This window comes from Alexandromys fortis, unplaced genomic scaffold, assembly GCF_014885135.2.
Source record: "Alexandromys fortis isolate MF-2015 unplaced genomic scaffold, M_Fortis_MF-2015_v1.1 scaffold_88, whole genome shotgun sequence".
In the NCBI taxonomy this organism is placed as follows: Eukaryota; Metazoa; Chordata; class Mammalia; order Rodentia; family Cricetidae; genus Alexandromys; species Alexandromys fortis.
In genome coordinates this window covers 6,550,165-6,567,448 of record NW_026067961.1, presented here as the reverse complement: position 1 = coordinate 6,567,448, position 17,284 = coordinate 6,550,165, and the positions used below count along the sequence as shown (strand labels likewise).

Sequence of the window (17,284 nt, the reverse complement as noted above, 5' to 3'; positions counted from 1 at the left end):
TGCGCCACCATCGCCCGGCTTAAGAAAAAACAATTTTATATGTGTATATGACACGTCATTTTAGTTATATATGTATATATGTGTGTATGTCATTTTTACTTACATATGTATGTATATTATGGCATATGATCAGATGCCCATGTCGACCAGAAGTCATCTGCCCCTGCCAGCTTGAGTTGCAGGTAGTTATAAACCTCAGGACTAGGTGCTGTGGTCCTCTAGAAAAAAAGGAGTGTTCTTAACTACTGAGACCTCTCTTTCTTCCCCACCCAAGTTTTTGTTTTTGGGGTGTGTGTGTGTGTGTGTGTGTGTTTTGAGAAAGGGTTTCTTTGTAGCTTTGGAGTCTGTCTTGGAACTAGCTTTTTTAGACCAGGCTGGCCTCAAACTCATAGAGATCCGCTTGCGTTTGCCTCCCGAGTGCTGGAATTAAAGGCATGCACCACCACCACCCGGCCCCACTCAGTTTTTTGTTGTTGTTTTTTGTTTTTAATTTTAAGTTGGAAAAATCCAGTCCAAGTGTGGTATGCACACCTTTAGTTTCAGGACTTGGGAGGCTGAGGCAGGCCCATCTCTGAGTACCCAGTCCTGAGATTAGAGGCCTGGACCACCATGCCAGCAGAGAAAAACTGTCCTGGAACTAGCTCTGTAGACCAGGCTGGTCTCGAACTCACAGAGATCCGCCTGCCTCTGCCTCCCGAGTGCTGGGATTAAAGGCATGCGCCACCATCGCCCGGCTCGAGAAAAACTATCTTTAACTGTGATTAAAACTGTATTTTCAACCCGGAGGTGGTCTACAGAGTGAGTTCCAGGACAGCCAGGCTCCATAGAGAAACCCTGTCTTGAAAAAACAAACACACACTGTATCCTCCAGTACACACTGTAGAGCACAGGACTGTTAGGATGCTACAGTGTGATTTTCCTGTTGAGAGCCGTGCTCGGTAACTAGGTACAAGCCTGGTGGGGAGGTAGCGGAGAGGCCACCTGTGCGCACGCGCGCTGAGCCCGCCTTGGTCAGCCGGATCAATCTCGCGAGAAGAGCCACCCTAGGACGGAAAGATGGCGCCTCCCAGTCCCCGGGAGCAACAGGCCGCGCCGGCCACCAGCGCGACCAAGCCTGACGAGGAAATGGTGCTGCCTGGCTTCCCCGACGCAGACAGCTTCGTAAAAGTGAGTTTGCGGGCTCTGGGGCACCCCAGGAGCCCCCTGTAATGGCCGGAAACGGGTCTGGGGCTGCGGAGCAGGCCCTCCGGGCTTCCGGCGCCCGCCACGATGGCTTCACGGCGCGCCCCGGGAATAGCGGGAACCGAGCGGGAGCGGAGGGCGCCGCTCTTCCGGTATGAGCGCGTGCCGCTTTGCGTGTAAAGCCGTGTCCGCGCCCTCAGAAGGGCGTCCTTGTCGTCCACGTGGCGCACCCTGCGCCACCTCGGGCCCAGCAGCCCGTGGCGGGAGAGCCTGTGCTGTCCCCACTGTGTACAAACGTCTGTAATGTTGGGTTGAACGTCACTTGTCACAGTTGTCATCGACTCTCTCGAAATGCCAAAGCGCCTTCACCAGTGCTCCTTGAGCATAAAAGGATTCGTGTAATTCTGTGTTCACAAGATTCACAATGCTGTCATTAGACCTTAACATGACAGCCACTATAGACTGGTTTCCGTTACCGCACGACTGGTCGTCTGCAGTGTCTGAACGGTGTGTTGCTGATGGATGTGCATCAAACCCACAGAAATACAGTAGATTATTCTAGAAAGCGTCTGCGTCTGAACTTAGTGATAGCATCCATATGTCAGTCAGTGTTCTAAGTGATTGTAGTAGCTCATTTAATCCTCCCAATAACTACCTTTTACTGTGCCCCATTTTCAGAGGTGTAAACTAAGGTCGGTATGAACAAAAAACTTTCTTCAAATCACAGTTCATAATAAACCTTCATATCAGGAATGGAAACATAACTCAGTTGACAGGGTGGCTGCCTAGTATATGTGAAGCCTGGGGTTTTGTTCTTGACACCACATAAACCGTGTATGGTTTTACACCTGTAATGCCAGCACCCAGGAGGTGGAGGCAAGGTTTTTGTTTTTGTTTTTTATGAATGAATAGAAATCCATGTTTTAAAAGTGTCTTTTCCTCTGAATTTTTCAGTTTGCCCTCGGGTCAGTAGTGGCGGTGACCAAAGCATCTGGGAGCCTGCCACAGTTTGGTGACGAGTATGACTTTTACCGAAGTTTTCCCGCCTTCCAGGCGTTTTGTGAAACCCAAGGAGACAGGTTGCTTCATTGGTAAGTACTGCACGTTATGTTGGCTGGAAACCATGATAAGAAAGACCTCAGTGGTAGGGGCATCATAGGCGTGATGGGGTCCCTGGGTCTGAACCCCAGTACTGACGAACCGAAGGAAGTACTGGCTGAATGGCTGTAACAAGGATGACCGTAAGCAGGGATAACCTTGTGGCCTGTGGTTGCTGGGGCGAACAACAGCTCACTACGGAGCTGGAACTCAGTGTGTACATGAAGCTAGAATTGAATTCTAACAGATCAGTCTTCCTTTGCTTCCTGAGTGTTGAAATCGAAAATGTGAGCCCTCACATCTAGCATGAGCTGTGATTATTAAAGATAAATTAGCCACAGCTGGACCATGGTGGCTCGCACCTTTAATCCCAGTACTCGGGAGTTCGGGGCCAGCCTGGTCTACAGCATGAATTCCAGGACAGCCAGAGTTGTTACACAGAGAGACCCTATCTTAAAAAACAAAACAAAAAAGGGCCACCAGCAAGGTGGCTCAGTGGACTAAAGGCGCCTGCTGCCGAGCCAAATGACCTGAGTGTGATCCCTGAGACTCAGATGTAGAGAGTATAGAATCCGCTCCTTCAGTTTGTCCTCTGGACTGTACGGGTAGGTAGTGAAACACACACATACACACAAAATATCTTTTTTATTATTATTTTTAATTTTAAAAGTCTTTTGCTGGCGGGGAGGGTGGTGGTGGCACACACCTTTAATTCCAGCACTTGGGAGGCAAAGGCAGTCAGAACTCGTCTATAGAATAAGAAGGGCAGCAGTCAAGGCTATACTTTTCTCATCTGTTAATTGTTAAGAGAAATTACCTTGAAGCTGTTTGGTTTTTTTTTTTTTTTATTGAAAAAAGGTCTCACTCATTAAATTGCTCAGGTTGGCTCCTAACTCACTGTGTGGCCCAGGCCTTGAATGTTCAAGCCTCCTACCTCTGCGTTCTAAGAAGCCAGCGAGCGTCACGGGCTTCTTAGACCTGGCTTTGGGTCTTGTCTCTTAAAGGTTGCTGTGAGAATGTTCATTAATTAATTAATTAATGTGGGAACCCTGTAAGACAAGTCATTTGGGGCTGGAGAGATGGCTCAGCGGTTAAGAGCATTGTCTGCTCTTCCAAAGGTCCTGAGTTCAATTCCCAGCTCACAACCATCAGTAATGAGATCTGGTGGCCTCTTCTGGCCTGCAAACATATATCCAGGCAGAACACTATATACATGAATGAATGAATGAATGAATGAATCTTTTTTTTTGTTTCACCACTAGACTACCAGGGAGAATGAATAAATCTTTAAAAAAAAAAAAAAAAGACAAGCTATTTGGTTTTTTTCCGAGATTATAGATTTGTGGAATAAAGGCACACGCGCTGACCTTGGCTTTCCTCCTTTAGCATGAGTAGGGTAATGCAGTACCACGGGTGTCGCAGCAACATTAAAGATCGGAGGACCGTGACTGAATTGGAGGACAAGTTCGATTTACTGGTTGATGCCAACGATGTGATTTTGGAGAGAGTGGTGAGTGTCTCCCCGTCCACATAAGTGAACTAACAAACACAAAGCTCAAATGTTAAAATGCAAGGGGAAACCCCAGCATTACAGAGCATGGTAAGGCATAAGTTTAGCCAGGCCTAGTAGCCATGCCTATAATCTCAGCACTAGGAAAGCAATGACAAGTGGATCTCTGAGTTCTAGGTCAGGCTGGTCTACACAGTAAGACCCTATGACCCTATCTCAATAAGGAAAAAACATTTTATGTATATGGCTGGCCTCAAACTCACTGAGATTCACCTGCCTCGGCCTCCCGAGTGCTGGGATTAAAGGCATACCTCACCACCACCCAGCCTCTCTCTTGTAAATGTATTTATTCAAATGTCAGGCAGTTAAGATCCTAACCCAATGCCTTGTCTCCTCTTAGGGTATATTACTGGATGAAGCATCAGGTGTGAATAAGCACCAACAGCCCGTCCTCCCTGCAGGACTGCAGGTCCCCAAAACAATAGTGTCTAGCTGGAACCGGAAGGTGAGCTCCCAGTTGGGTTTCACGGGCCCACTTTAGTTTTAGTTGTCATTTTAGTTTGCATTTTGCTTGTGGCACACCGCATGCAACAGGGTGCTCCCCGCCTTGAGTGGTCTCCCAAGCACACTCAGCCCGCCTCCTTCTCCATGTGTCACTGGAACCTCACATGCAGTAACATTCCATTTGTCTGGTTGCTGAGTTGGATTCCTTTTCCTGCTTCATCAAGCCATGTTTTAGTTGACTCATATGTGTTGGCCGTAGGCAGGAGAATATGGGAAAAAAGCAAAATCTGAGACTTTCCGACTGCTGCATGCAAAAAACATCCTCCGACCTCAGCTCAGATTTCGGGAGAAGATTGATAATTCCAACACGCCCTTTCTCCCCAAAATCTTTGTCAAGCCCAATGCTCAGAAGCCCCTCCCTCAGGGTAAGTGGTGCGTGCGGTTGCTGCCTGTGAGTCCTTCATTTGACACAGGCATTAGAAGGGAACGGACTTTCCTCCTGCCTTCCGTTCCTGCTCCTACCAAACTGGAAGGCAGAGAAGTGTGTGCTCCTATGTCATGGTGTGTTTGTCGCTGCTTGGCTCTCCAGCTCTCTCAAAAGAAAGGCGGGAACGTCCACAAGATCGTCCTGAGGACCTGGACGTGCCCCCTGCCCTGGCAGATTTCATCCATCAGCAGAGGACCCAGCAGGTTGAACAGGATATGTAAGTGCACGGGGCTGGGCTTTCTCCGTGCCTTTCTGCCCCTTTCAGCCCCTTTGTCTGCAGTCAGTCTTTTCCTTGATTCCGGCTGACCTTGAACTTGGCTTTCTCTTCCTTAGTACCGAGATTACAGGTGTAGGGGCGCCACACCTGGCCCTTCATACCTTTTTTTTTTTTTTTTGAGAGAGAGAGAGAGAGAGAGAGAGAGAGAGAGAAAGAGAGAAAGAGAGAGAGAGAGAGAGAGTTATTCTCCTTTTAGTGATTGTGCTACCCCAGCCTGTGTAATTCCTAAGTTTTCCTTGTTGGGGGTATGGGTGGTAAGACATGGTCTCACATATCCCAGGCTGGCCTCACACTTACTCTGGCCTCACACTGACCCTGAACTTACGACCCTCCTGCCTTCACCTCCCAGACGACGAGATTATAGATGTCTGTCCTTATCCCCAGGTTTATCTGGTACTGAGGCTGTGTTGGACAAGCACCGTAGCAACAGAGCCCCAGCACAGCCGCCATGTTTGTTTACACACATCGTATCTGAGCAGCCGTGTGTCTTGTGAATGATGGAATTCATCTCAGGATTTCTGTTTTATTCACTCAGGTTTGCACATCCTTATCAGTATGAACTCGATCACTTCACTCCGCCTGAGTCAGTGCTTCAGAAGCCGCGGCCACAGGTTAGTGCCCAGCCCCGATTCCAAAGCTGTGAACCTGGGAAGAACGAAGCGTTGGCTAGTTTGGTGCAGTAGCTTTGGGAGGCTGAGGTGTGGGGTCATTCCTCAAGCTTAGAGTTCATCCTATACCTTGTTAATGTTGTATGTAACACTCTCCTTTCTTGGTCCAGTTGTTCAGACCTGTGGAAGAGACACCCTGCCACTTTGTATCCTCCCTGGACCAACTCGTGGAGCTCAACGAGAAGCTCCTGGGTTGTCAGGAGTTTGCAGTGGATCTAGAGGTACCTTGTAATTTTCCTGTGACTTCATCTACTTGCAAAGTCTAAAGTTAGCACTAACTTTAATCCCTTTTGTCTTTACGTTCGGGGACCTGAAACAAGTACTGCACCAGTCCAGGCTGGCCTTGAATACATCCTCTTGCCTTAAAAAAAATTTTTCCGAAAAATTAGTCATGTAATTTCTATAGCTAACTTTAAACAAAAAAAAAAAAAAAGATGAAGGAATATGTACTAACCCTTTCCCCTACACTCCCTCTCTTTGGTTTAGCATCACTCATACAGAAGCTTCCTAGGATTGACCTGCCTGATGCAAATTTCCACCCGGACAGAAGACTTCATCATTGACACCCTAGAGCTTCGAAGTGACATGTACATTCTCAACGAGAGCCTCACAGACCCGGCCATCGTTAAGGTCAGCCATCCTGCCCCCTGCCCAAGGTGGGAAAATGCAGTGCTTTCCAGTCTACCATCTTGTTCTTTCCACCTAGACCCGTGGACAGAAAAAGCCATGTCATCTCCTATCCCGAGGTTCTACGTACCTAACTGCTTAGTTCTAGGCCCCAAAAGGGCCTTTACCACGTAGCTTATTGCTATCCGGAGACATAAATCATGGTAGTGAGTTTCGCTGAGCCCAGTCAATTGGATTGCTTGAACTTAAGGACACACCTGGAGCTAATAGGGCTCCTAACCCATACCATGGTTCAAAACAGTTGCAGCCCTTAACAGCATACGGTTATAAGCACAAAAGATGCCCGTGGCCTAAGTTTTTAAAAAGTGCTGCTTAAACCGGGTGGTAGTGGTGCACGTCTTCAATCCCAGCACTCGGGAGGCAGAGGCAGGCGGGTCTTTGTGGTTTCGAGGCCAACCTGGTCTACAGAGTGAGTTATAGCCAGAGCTACACAGAGAAACCCTGTCTGGGGAGAAAAAAAATAAAACAAGACAAAACTACACACACTGGGTTGAGGATATAATTCAGTGATAGGATGCTTGCCTAGCAGTCCCAGGGTTCCGTTCCTACTAGTGTTCTGATAGCCCAGAGGCAGAGTCAAGTAAGGAGACAGATGAATAGCCTGGTGCTGCTGTGAATTGCATGGTCTTGATTTTGTTTCCAGGTCTTCCATGGTGCTGACTCTGACATAGAGTGGCTACAGAAAGACTTCGGGCTCTATGTGGTGAACATGTTTGACACACACCAGGCAGCACGGCTTCTCAACCTGGCTCGTCACTCACTTGACCATCTGCTGAGACTGTACTGTGGTGTGGAGTCAAACAAGCAGTATCAGCTGGCAGATTGGAGGATACGGTCAGTCGGCTGGTGGTGGGTGGAGATGTGTGAGTGTGGGAAAGAATCTGTTAAATTGGAAATTAGTGCCAGGCACACCTTTAATTAAGGTGATGCACACCTTTAATCCCAGCACTCGGGAGGCAGAGGCAGGTGACTTGTGTTTAAGAACAGCCAGGGCTACACAGAGAAACCCTGTCTTGAAAGAAACATTATCAAACCCTTTACCCTCCTCCCAACACTACATCCCCAGGTGCTACGGGGACGACATCTTGGTCATGCTTACAGCAGTCTTAAGTGCATGTTCCCTTTCCATAGCTGAGGTAAGAAAGCACAGAGAGGGTAAGGACAGACAGGTGGAGCTGCAAGTCACCCCAGCACCATAGCACCCCAGTTTTAACCTTAGCATCCCTCTTTCTCACCGCACCAAGTTAAATGATGGTGTGTCATACCGAGTTGCGGTGAGTGTCTGTGTAGCATAGTATTGGGAAGGAATCTTTGGAGTGAGAAGAGAGCCAAAAGTTTTTTCACACAGCACAAAGGTGGCTTGGATGACTGTCCCTGACTGGGACAGTCATGGAAGCTATGTCTCTTGCAACTCTAGCCCTCTGCCAGAGGAAATGCTGACCTACGCCCGGGATGACACCCATTACCTGCTTTACATCTATGACCGTATGAGGCTGGAGCTGTGGGAGAGAGGCAACGACCAGCCTGTCCAGTTGCAGGTGGTGTGGCAGCGGAGCAGGGACATATGCCTCAAGGTACCATGTCCCCACAGCTATACAGACGCCCAGCACGCTGTTGCTGTTTTGGACTGAGTTCTGCTTATTTCATTTTTTAATGGCTCTTGGGGCAGAGAGATGGCTCATTGGTAAAACATACTGTCTGCTTTTCTGGAAGATCAGGGTTCAAATCCCAGCACCCACATGGCAGCTCAAATTGTCTGTAGCTCCAGTTCCAGGGGATCTGACTCCCTCACACAAACATATATGCAAACAAAACACCAGTGCACACATACAAAAAGAAAGCCTGACGGTGGTGGCACATATCTTTAATCCTAGCACTTGAGAGGCAGGAGGCTCTCCTCCGATTTAGGGGCAAGCCTGGTCCACATCGAGAGTTCCAGAACAGCCAGCACTACATAGAGAAACCCTGTCTCAAAAAATCACCCCCCCCCCAAATTGGTTCTTATGATGGTTTTCATACGTCCTTGTCATCCTTTTTCTTCATCCTCTTCTCCTGTCCTTAATTACCCAATTACCCATCTGACCTTCTGACTCTTGCTGCTCGGCTCCCCACCCCTACCCACCAATGACTTCTGCTTTCTTTCTTTTGGTTTTTCAAGCCAGAGTTTCTCTAGCTTTGGAGCCTGTCCTGGAAATTGCTGTGTCAACTAGGCTGGCCTCGAACTCACAGAGATCTGCTGCCAATAGCTGGGATTAAAGGCGTGTGCCACCACTGTCCTGTGACTCCCGATTTCATGGCGTGCATCTTCTATTACTGTGTATTTCCCTTCCCCCCTCAAGATCTCTTTCTCCCCTCTGATGGTCACTTCTGCTCTGATGATCTACACACGCTTTGTAAGTCTAGGTTCCTGTATCCGGGAAAGCTCTCAGGACTCATCCAGAATCTGGCTTGTGTTAACATGATGATCTCAGATTCCATCTGTAATCCCATAGGTGTCACAATTTTATTTTCCTTTATAGCTGAATAAAATTTCATTCTGAGGCAGAGACAGAGGATGGTTCAGTGTGAACACCAGAACCCCATTTAAAAATCAAAACAAGACAAATAAAAATAAGTAGTCCTGGGTGTGGTGGTGCATGCCTTTAATCCCATTAATCCCATTACACTAAAGGCAGAGGCAAATAGATTGCTACGAGTTCAAAGCCAACCTGGTCCACAGTGAATTCCAGAACAGGCAGGACTTCATAGTGAGACCCTCTCTCAGGGTTAGGGATAGGAGGGAGCACCTGTTGCTCTGCCAGAGAATCTTGGTTCAGTTTCCAGCACCCAAATGGTATAGGACCTCTATGGGTGCTAGTTACATACGTGATACACAGACATACAGGCAAAATACTCAAACACATATAAGAAAAAATTGCATTTTCTGAATGGAAAAGACTCTTAAGCACCTTTTCAAATGCTTACTAGCTATTTTTGTTTCTTTTGAGAATTTTTTCAGTTCACTGGCCTGTTTGCTGATGGAATGATGTGGGTTTTTGGTGTTTCAATTTTTCAGTTCCTTAGAAGTACAGAATGCTCATGACCTGGGCATCACCCATATGCAGAAGCCATCTGAGCCTTTGTTTTGTGACAATGTCAGTCACGTGTGTGTTGCCACCACAAGCATGCTCACTTTGCATTTTGGTTTGGTTTGGTTTCCTTGCATTCTGAGAATTCAGTCCAGAACCTCACACGCAATAGGCAAGCACTCCCTCACTGAGCTCTATATCCAGCCTTTGTTTCAGGTGATTTGTTGGTTTTTTGTTTTGTTTTGTGTTTTTCGGGCAGGGTTTCTCTGTGTAACAGTTCTGACTGCCCTGGAACTCATTCTGTAGACCAGGCTGACTTCGAACTCACATAGAGATCTGCCTGTTTATGCCTCCTGAGTGTTGGGATTAAAGTCTCATGCACTACCACTGCCCAGCTTGTTTCAATTTTTTAAGACAAGGTCTCATCAGGAAACCCAGCCCAGCCTCTCGCTTGTTGCCCTCCTGTGTTAGCTCCCCAAACCTAGCTCCACATTTACCTATGTGGAGCATAGTGCAAGAGCCAAACATTTTAGAGAGCCCAGGGCACAGTTGGTTTTTCGAGACAGGGTTTCTCTGTGGCTTTGGAGCCTGTCCTGGAACTAGCTCTTGTAGACCAGGCTGGTCTCGAACTTACAGAGATCCGCCTGCCTCTGCCGGGGCACAGTTTTTTATCCCACTGATGTCTTTCCTTTTTCCAGTGCTGAGGATCAAGCCAGGGCTTCATGTGCATTGGGCAAGTGTTCCACCACTGAGCCTTTCCCTATGCTCATTGATTGTGAATGTTCTTTAACATTTTGCAGAAATTTGTCAAGCCTATCTTTACGGACGAGTCCTACCTTGAGCTGTATCGAAAGCAGAAAAAGCATTTGAATTCACAGCAGCTGGCGGCCTTTCAGCTGCTGTTTTCCTGGAGGGATAAAACAGCCCGCAGGGAGGATGAGAGCTACGGGTGAGGATGTGGGGTTTCTTTAATGCTTATGGGCCCAGCGGGATTGGTTGTAGAGTCTGGCTACCGTCTCCTTCATTATAGTGTTTAGTGAGCTTACTAGTTGAACGTAATGTGAGCCCATTGTGTTTTCTTCCAGATATGTTCTACCCAATCACATGATGCTAAAGATAGCCGAGGAACTGCCTAAGTAAGTCTCAGAGCTGAGTAACACGCTCTCTCTTCTCAGTCACTCTCAGTCCTTCATAGCCGGGCATTCTGATTGCTGCTGCTTGAGGCTGTACTCAGAGGTTAGTAGCCCAAACTTGGAAGGGAGCCACAGTCCTTGCCTGAGGGCTCCTGGATAAGAACTAAACTTCTGAACTGGTGTATCTCATGGCTAGTGCCAAGCCTGCTGCAGTCCCTTTGAGGAAACTGTCCCACATATGTCTTGTGTCTTTCTCTAAATTAAAGCCTCAAAACTTTTAAGCATTGTGTTTTATTAATTGGACTATAAACAGGAATAAGAAGTTAGAAACCAGTTTTTCTTGAGGCTTGTCTCCAGCTCTTGCGGTTTGTAAGACAACTAGAGAAGTGGGCTAAGAGTTGGTGCAGTGAAGATCGCATGAGCAGGTGGCTGGCCTGGACTGATTTGTGTAATCGTTTAGAACTTCTGTGGCCTTTTTTTGAGGGTTAGGGGGCTAGGCTGAGGGGTCCTCACTCCATGAGCAAGATTGGCCTCACTACATTGAACTTGTTATCCTCCTACTTCTGTGTCACAAATGCTGCGCTTGCAGACTGTACCACCGTTCTTGGTGATGGTGTGCTGGGGTTGGAGCCCGAGATTCGAGCGTGCCAAGCAAGCGCTCTGCTACCCAAGCTCCAGCCCATTCATTGCTGTCAGGAAACCTTGAAGGCTGTGTTTCCGTGGTGAGCTGAGTTTCTGTCCTTGTTTTCAGGGAACCTCAAGGCATCATAGCTTGCTGCAACCCGGTCCCACCTCTTGTTCGGCAGCAGATCAATGAGATGCATCTCTTAATCCAGCAGGCTCGAGAGATGCCCCTGCTCAAGGTATGCGGTGTCTCACCCAGCAGGCCTCTTCTTCAGCACTTTCCTCCTGTGGCCTCCTAAAGCCCTGAGCTGCTCTCCTCTTCTCAACTGCCCTGAGGAGTAATGACAGCTGGGAAGCTACTGGGTGTGCCTGTTAGATGTAGCTGTGCTCGTTTTGGGGCTTGGGGTTTTGAGGTGTGGCTCTATTTTTTGATGATAGGGTTCAAGCTCAGGGCTTCCTCATGCTACACAAGTACTCTTCTGATGAATTATTGACCGAGCCCATGAAATTTTTTTTTTAATTATATATTTTGTTTTTTTGAGACAAGGTTTCTCTATTTAACAGTTCTGGCTGTTGTGGAATGCACTTTGTAAACCAGGCTGGCTTAGAACTCACAGATATCCACCTGGTTCTGTCTCCTGATTCTGGGATTAAAGGCATGTGCCACCAACACCCGGCTTTAATTTTTTATGTATCTCTGTTTATGCATGTCGGCACGTGTATACCACAATATGCTTGTCTAGACCAGATTACACACTTGCAGGAGTCAGTTCTTTCCTTTTACTGCATGGTTCCTGGGGATCAAACTCAGGTTGTCAAACTTGGCAGCAAGAGCCCTCGCAACAAGCAACTGCATTTTTTTATGACAGTCATAAACTAAGCCTTATCCTTTATATTTTATGGCCTTTTGATAATTTGATAGCAATTTGGGCCATTTAATGGTTATGATAAAGCAGTTAAGTGGGTAGAAGAGTTGGAATAGGGGTCCTGGTGTCGAGAGCTGGTGGTGGAAACCCAAACTGAAGCCTGAGTGCACGTGTTTGAACCTTTATGGAGAGGACTGGCGGGGAAGGCTCCTGGTATTTATTTGCAGGTGGTCTGGAAGTGCTTCCCATTATTGCTGAGCCTAAGGACTGGAGGAACCCTCCACCTGGATTAGATTTGCTGATAGTGGGAGCAGGATCCAGGACCACAAACTCTGAAGTCAAAGAGGGGAAGGAGGAAAGTGAGGGGAGAATGGGAATTCAGAAAAATCAATTTTCGTGAAGGAAATACTGAAGTGTTATAAACGTGATGGAAGTGAGACCTCCCACAGGAAATAGGCATAGCTGCGCATGCAGAACACACCTGTAACCCCAGCGCTTGGATGCCGAGGCGGGAGGGTCAGGAGTGCAAGGTCATCCTCAGCTACCTAATGAGTGTGAGGCTAGCCTGAGCTTTATGAGACCCTGTCTCCAAAAAGGAAAAAAAAAAAAAAAAAAAAAAACCCTATCACCAAGCGATGATGGCACATGCCTTTGATTCCAGCACTTGGGAGGCAGATACAGATGGATCTCCCAAGTTTGAGGACAGCCTAATCTACAGAGTGAGGTCCAGGACATCTAGGGCTACACAAAAAAACCCTGTCTCTAAAAGACAAAAGAAAAAACAACTGTCAAAATAATATGGTAAAGGCACTTGCCACCGGTGTGATGCCCTGAGCTCAACCCCTTACCACTGAAGGGAAGAATCAGCACCTTTAAGTTACCCTCCAGCCTGTTGGCCGTGCTTGAATGAATGAGTAAATGAGTGAATGGATGTAATAAAAAGAAGAAATACAGACATGTACTTTGTGGGAATGTCTGCTCTCTATGTAGGCAATAAAACTTGTTAAAATTCAGCTTACATGGTTTTTTGGGGGCTTTTGCTCTAATTCTTGCCCTTCCTTTTGAAATAGAGTTTTCCCATACAATCTTTTTTAGGTCAACCTTGATCAACTGTGTGACCCTGTAGCCCAGGCAGGCCAGGTACTTTTAGTCCCCTGCCTCAGCCTCCCAAATAAATAGGATTAGATTTGCATCACCACATCCACCTTTCTTAGGATAACTTTGAATGTGCTGACTTGGTAGTGATATAAATATGTGATTCATACGTTGAAAGATTATTGACCAAACAGTCTTAAAATGAAAGACTGCATGACAGTCTGCAGTTGTCATGTTAAGATAACCTTCTGCAGTGGTGGCACACGTCTTTAATCTCAGCACCAGGGAGCCAGAGGCAGGTGGATCTCTGTGAGGTCGAGCCCAGCCTGGTCTGCAGAGCGAGTTCCAAGACAGCCAGGGCTACACAGAGAAACCTTGTCTCATAGGGTTTGGGTTGGGGAATATTCTCCTGAGACCGGTAACAGCTCAGAGGTAGGTAGGGTGTTTGCCGCTCATGTGTGAGGCCCTGGGTATCCCAGCACCACATAATGCACACACAAAGGCTTCCTTAGTTTTGTGGTTTGTATAAGTAGAAAGCATGCTGGCTGCCTTGAGAAAACGCCAGGCCCTCTGAGCCATCGTATAGTGCCACCTCCTGACAGAAACTCATCTTCCACGTCCTTGTCCTGCCTGAGCACATCATAGTGTCAGTGCCCGCGCTGAAAGGAGGGAGGGATGCAAGGTCTCCTCCTGGCCCTAGGAGGCGGTCTGCTGAGTAAGCATGTGTTAACTTTACACAGCTTTCCTCAGTTTCTTTTTTTGTTTGTTTGTTTGTTTTTTGAGACAGAGTTTCAAGTAACCCAGGATGGCCTTAACTTCTGGTCCTCCTGCTCCCACCTCTGGAGTACCGGAACTATAGGCATGTGCAGTCACACCCACTGGGGAGTCAGACCCAGGGCTTCCAGCATGCTAGGCAAACACTCTACCAACTGAACTACATCTCCGGCCCTACTCTTCTTTCCTCCTTAGTCTGAAACTGCAGCTGGAGTGAAGAAGAGCGGACCACTGCCTAGCGCCGAGGTACAGTGTCACGGCTGCTGTCTCACCTATGGGAGGGGTGGAGACCACAGTCCCTGACAGGTCAGTGCTGTCCCACTGGCCAGGAGCTCCTGGCTGACTTCTGAATTTTACATGTGGTCTGCTGATTTCTCTTTGATGCAGAGATTGGAGAATGAGCTCTTTGGACCCCATGACTGTTCCCACGCCCCTCCAGATAACTACTCGATCACCCCAACTGATGGTAAGATGGAGGCCCTCTGAATTTCCAGAGAGTTGTAGGAAGTTTTCTGGGCCCAGACCTCCACATGTCTAGATCTTGCCGACTTCCGTGTCTCTAGGGTCTGTGCCACTTCAGAAACAGCCAAGCCTCTTTGCTGAGGGCGAAGAAGAGATCTCTGTGGATGCCAGGTGCCTTTTTGCTACAGCCGTCATCACTATCTTTAGTGTGAGTAGCAAGAAAATTCACCAGGGGAACTCAGGGTCCTGGGGTTGGGTGCTCTTAGCACATGGGCTGTCTGCCTGGAGGTGGTGTGCATGTCCTTCTGAGACCAGTGCCAGAAGGAAAGCTAGAGAGAGGTGTGGATCAGTGTGGGGGGGGGTATCTCCTGAGCACTGGGTGTGAGGAAACCCTGGAGGAGGGACTAAAACCATAGCTCAGAGGTTATGTGCACCCCATGACGGCTTACTGCCATCTGTAATTACAGTTTCAGAAGAGCTGACGCTTTCTTCTGACCTGTGTGGGCACTCGGCACACACACAGTACACATAAATATACACACAGGTAAAACACTCATAAATAAGTCTCTTTAAAAAAAAACGGCAATGATAGCATAGGACTTTAATGCCAGCACACAGGCTTCAAGGGAAAGTACCTGATAAGGAGACACTGGGTTGACTTGACGGACAGGAGCAGGTCCAACTATGGCAAAGGACCACATCACCTGGATGACCAGCAGGGCTCAACAGACCACTCGCTCTCATGAACTTGGAGCGTGTGCCATGTACACCCTCCTGCATGTGCTTTCAGGGGAGACAAAGAAAGGCCCTAGAAACACAGTTTCTGTACTATAGCTTACTAGAAGAAATATCAGCAGCCAGCCTATGTGGCTTGCCCAGCAGAGGCATTCCTGGAACATGGCTGTGATATAGCCTCTCCATCTGTTATCGCTGGGCTGCGTATTTCTGCCTGTGATAGCAACTCTAGGTTCCCTGAGACAGCCAGGCCCAAAGGACTTGCTATGCAAGTGTGAGGATTACAGTGTGGATTCCCAGAAACCAAAAGCCAGACGCTGTAACAGACCTCTGCAACCCCATTGTACCTGAAACCAAAAACCAGATGCTGTAACAGACCTCTGCAATCCCACTGTACCTATGGTGAGATGGGAAGTGGCTCATGGGCCAAGTAGCCTGGCAGTCACAGTGGTGAACAAGAGGTTGTCCTTTGACCTCTGCACAATACACATACATGTGTTTTAAAAAGTCCTGAATGAGCCAGGTGGTGGTGGCTGGTGGCGCATGCCTTTAATCCAAGCACTCTGGAGGCAGAGGCAGGCGGATCTCTGTGAGTTCAAGGCCAGCCTGGTCTACAAGAGCTAGTTCCAGGACAGGAACCAAAAACTAAGGAGAAACCCTGTCTTGAAAAATCCAAAAAAAAAAAGTCTTGAATGAGCCAGGCCAACACCTTTAATCCCTAGCACTTGGAAGGCAGAGGCAGGTAGATCTCTGAGTTCAAGGCCAGCCTGATCTTCAAAATGAGTTGGAGGATAGCCAAGGTCACACAGAAACAGATCTCAAATAAATAAATGTTTTAAGTTCAGGTGATTTTTTTTTTTAAGGATATCCAGGTTTAATGGGATTCCTGTGCAGTTCATTTTATTTTTTTTTTTAGAGATTTATTATGTATACAACATTCTGCCTCCATGTGTGCCCGCACGCCAGAAGAGGGCGCCAGATTTCAGTACAGATGGTTGTGAGCCACCATGTGGTTGATGGGAATTGAACTCAGGGCCTCTGGAAGAGCAGCCAGTGCTCTTAACCTCTGAGCCAACTCTCCAGCCCCTCCCCCCTCCGAGGTGATTCATGAAGAAGGTCTAGGAGTCACAGCAGCTGGCAGAAGCTGTCACATTTCAGCAACTAAATATGTGAAGCCTCCTTTCATTTTTCTTTTTAATCAGGATCTCGTTCTGTAACCCAGTCTGGCCTTAGACTTGCAGTTTACACTGGTTGCCCTTGCGGAGGACCTGGGTTTGATTCCCAGACCCAATGGCAGCGCACAACCATTTATACCTCCAGTTCCAGGGGATCCAACACCTCCTTCTGATCTCCATCAGCCTCAGGCACACATGGGATACACATACATACATACATGCAAACAAAATGCTCATGCACATAAAATTTTTAAAAATCACTTGTGTTTCTCCTATTTCAACTTTCCAGGGTGTGGTTTGCAGGCCCTGCTCCTAGCTAGTTTTTTGTGAACTTGAGGCTTCATTGACATGAGAATCTGTTAGTTGGAAGAAGACTACTATCTCTATAGAGTTTCTGAATCCAGTTGAAAACATTCTGTTGTATGTGCTCATTGGCTCCCTGTCAAGATCTATAATACTACATCTCATATTTCATGTATCAGACCTGTGTTTTTATTCCTGCTTTTCCCCTCTTAGTGACAGGGCTCTTCAAGAGCAGAAGATGGTGAAAATACCACAGACCTTGTAGGCTATGAAGGCAATATGAGTTCATTAAACTTGCTGGTATATCAACTCACGCCTTTAATCCCAGAAACAGGTGGAGCCCTCTGAGTGTGAAGCCATCCTAGTCTACACAGCTCAAAAAGACAAAGAATTGGGGATGAAGAGATGGCTCAGTGGTTAAGAGCATTGCCTGCCCTTCCAAAGGTCCTGAGTTCAATTCCCAGCAACCACATGGTGGCTCACAACCATCTGTAATGAGGTCTGGTGCCCTCTTCTGGCCTACAGAGATACACACAGATAAAATATTGTATACATAATAAGTAAATATTTAAAAAAAAAAAAAAAGAATTTATCAGTTCAGGAACTTAATCTTCCCTGTTGTGGTCCCAAGAAGGT

General features: G+C 47.4%; 1 protein-coding gene across 1 annotated transcript in view; it reads left to right on the top strand.

Annotated features, from left to right (window-relative positions):
* Window positions 1-1,006: 1,006 nt before the first annotated feature.
* Exosc10 (exosome component 10) overlaps window positions 1,007-17,284 on the top strand; it is a 22,146-nt gene continuing 5,868 nt past the window's right edge. Inside the window, exons 1-17 of the mRNA XM_050153133.1 lie at window positions 1,007-1,167; window positions 2,137-2,273; window positions 3,667-3,790; window positions 4,191-4,295; window positions 4,554-4,719; window positions 4,884-4,998; window positions 5,594-5,669; window positions 5,837-5,947; window positions 6,213-6,356; window positions 7,057-7,247; window positions 7,831-7,987; window positions 10,282-10,430; window positions 10,567-10,617; window positions 11,366-11,477; window positions 14,169-14,219; window positions 14,361-14,439; window positions 14,537-14,814. Coding sequence (XP_050009090.1) covers window positions 1,057-1,167; window positions 2,137-2,273; window positions 3,667-3,790; window positions 4,191-4,295; window positions 4,554-4,719; window positions 4,884-4,998; window positions 5,594-5,669; window positions 5,837-5,947; window positions 6,213-6,356; window positions 7,057-7,247; window positions 7,831-7,987; window positions 10,282-10,430; window positions 10,567-10,617; window positions 11,366-11,477; window positions 14,169-14,219; window positions 14,361-14,439; window positions 14,537-14,814 — 2,157 coding nt within the window. The 5' untranslated portion in view covers window positions 1,007-1,056. The remainder of the gene's footprint in view (window positions 1,168-2,136; window positions 2,274-3,666; window positions 3,791-4,190; window positions 4,296-4,553; window positions 4,720-4,883; window positions 4,999-5,593; window positions 5,670-5,836; window positions 5,948-6,212; window positions 6,357-7,056; window positions 7,248-7,830; window positions 7,988-10,281; window positions 10,431-10,566; window positions 10,618-11,365; window positions 11,478-14,168; window positions 14,220-14,360; window positions 14,440-14,536; window positions 14,815-17,284) is intronic.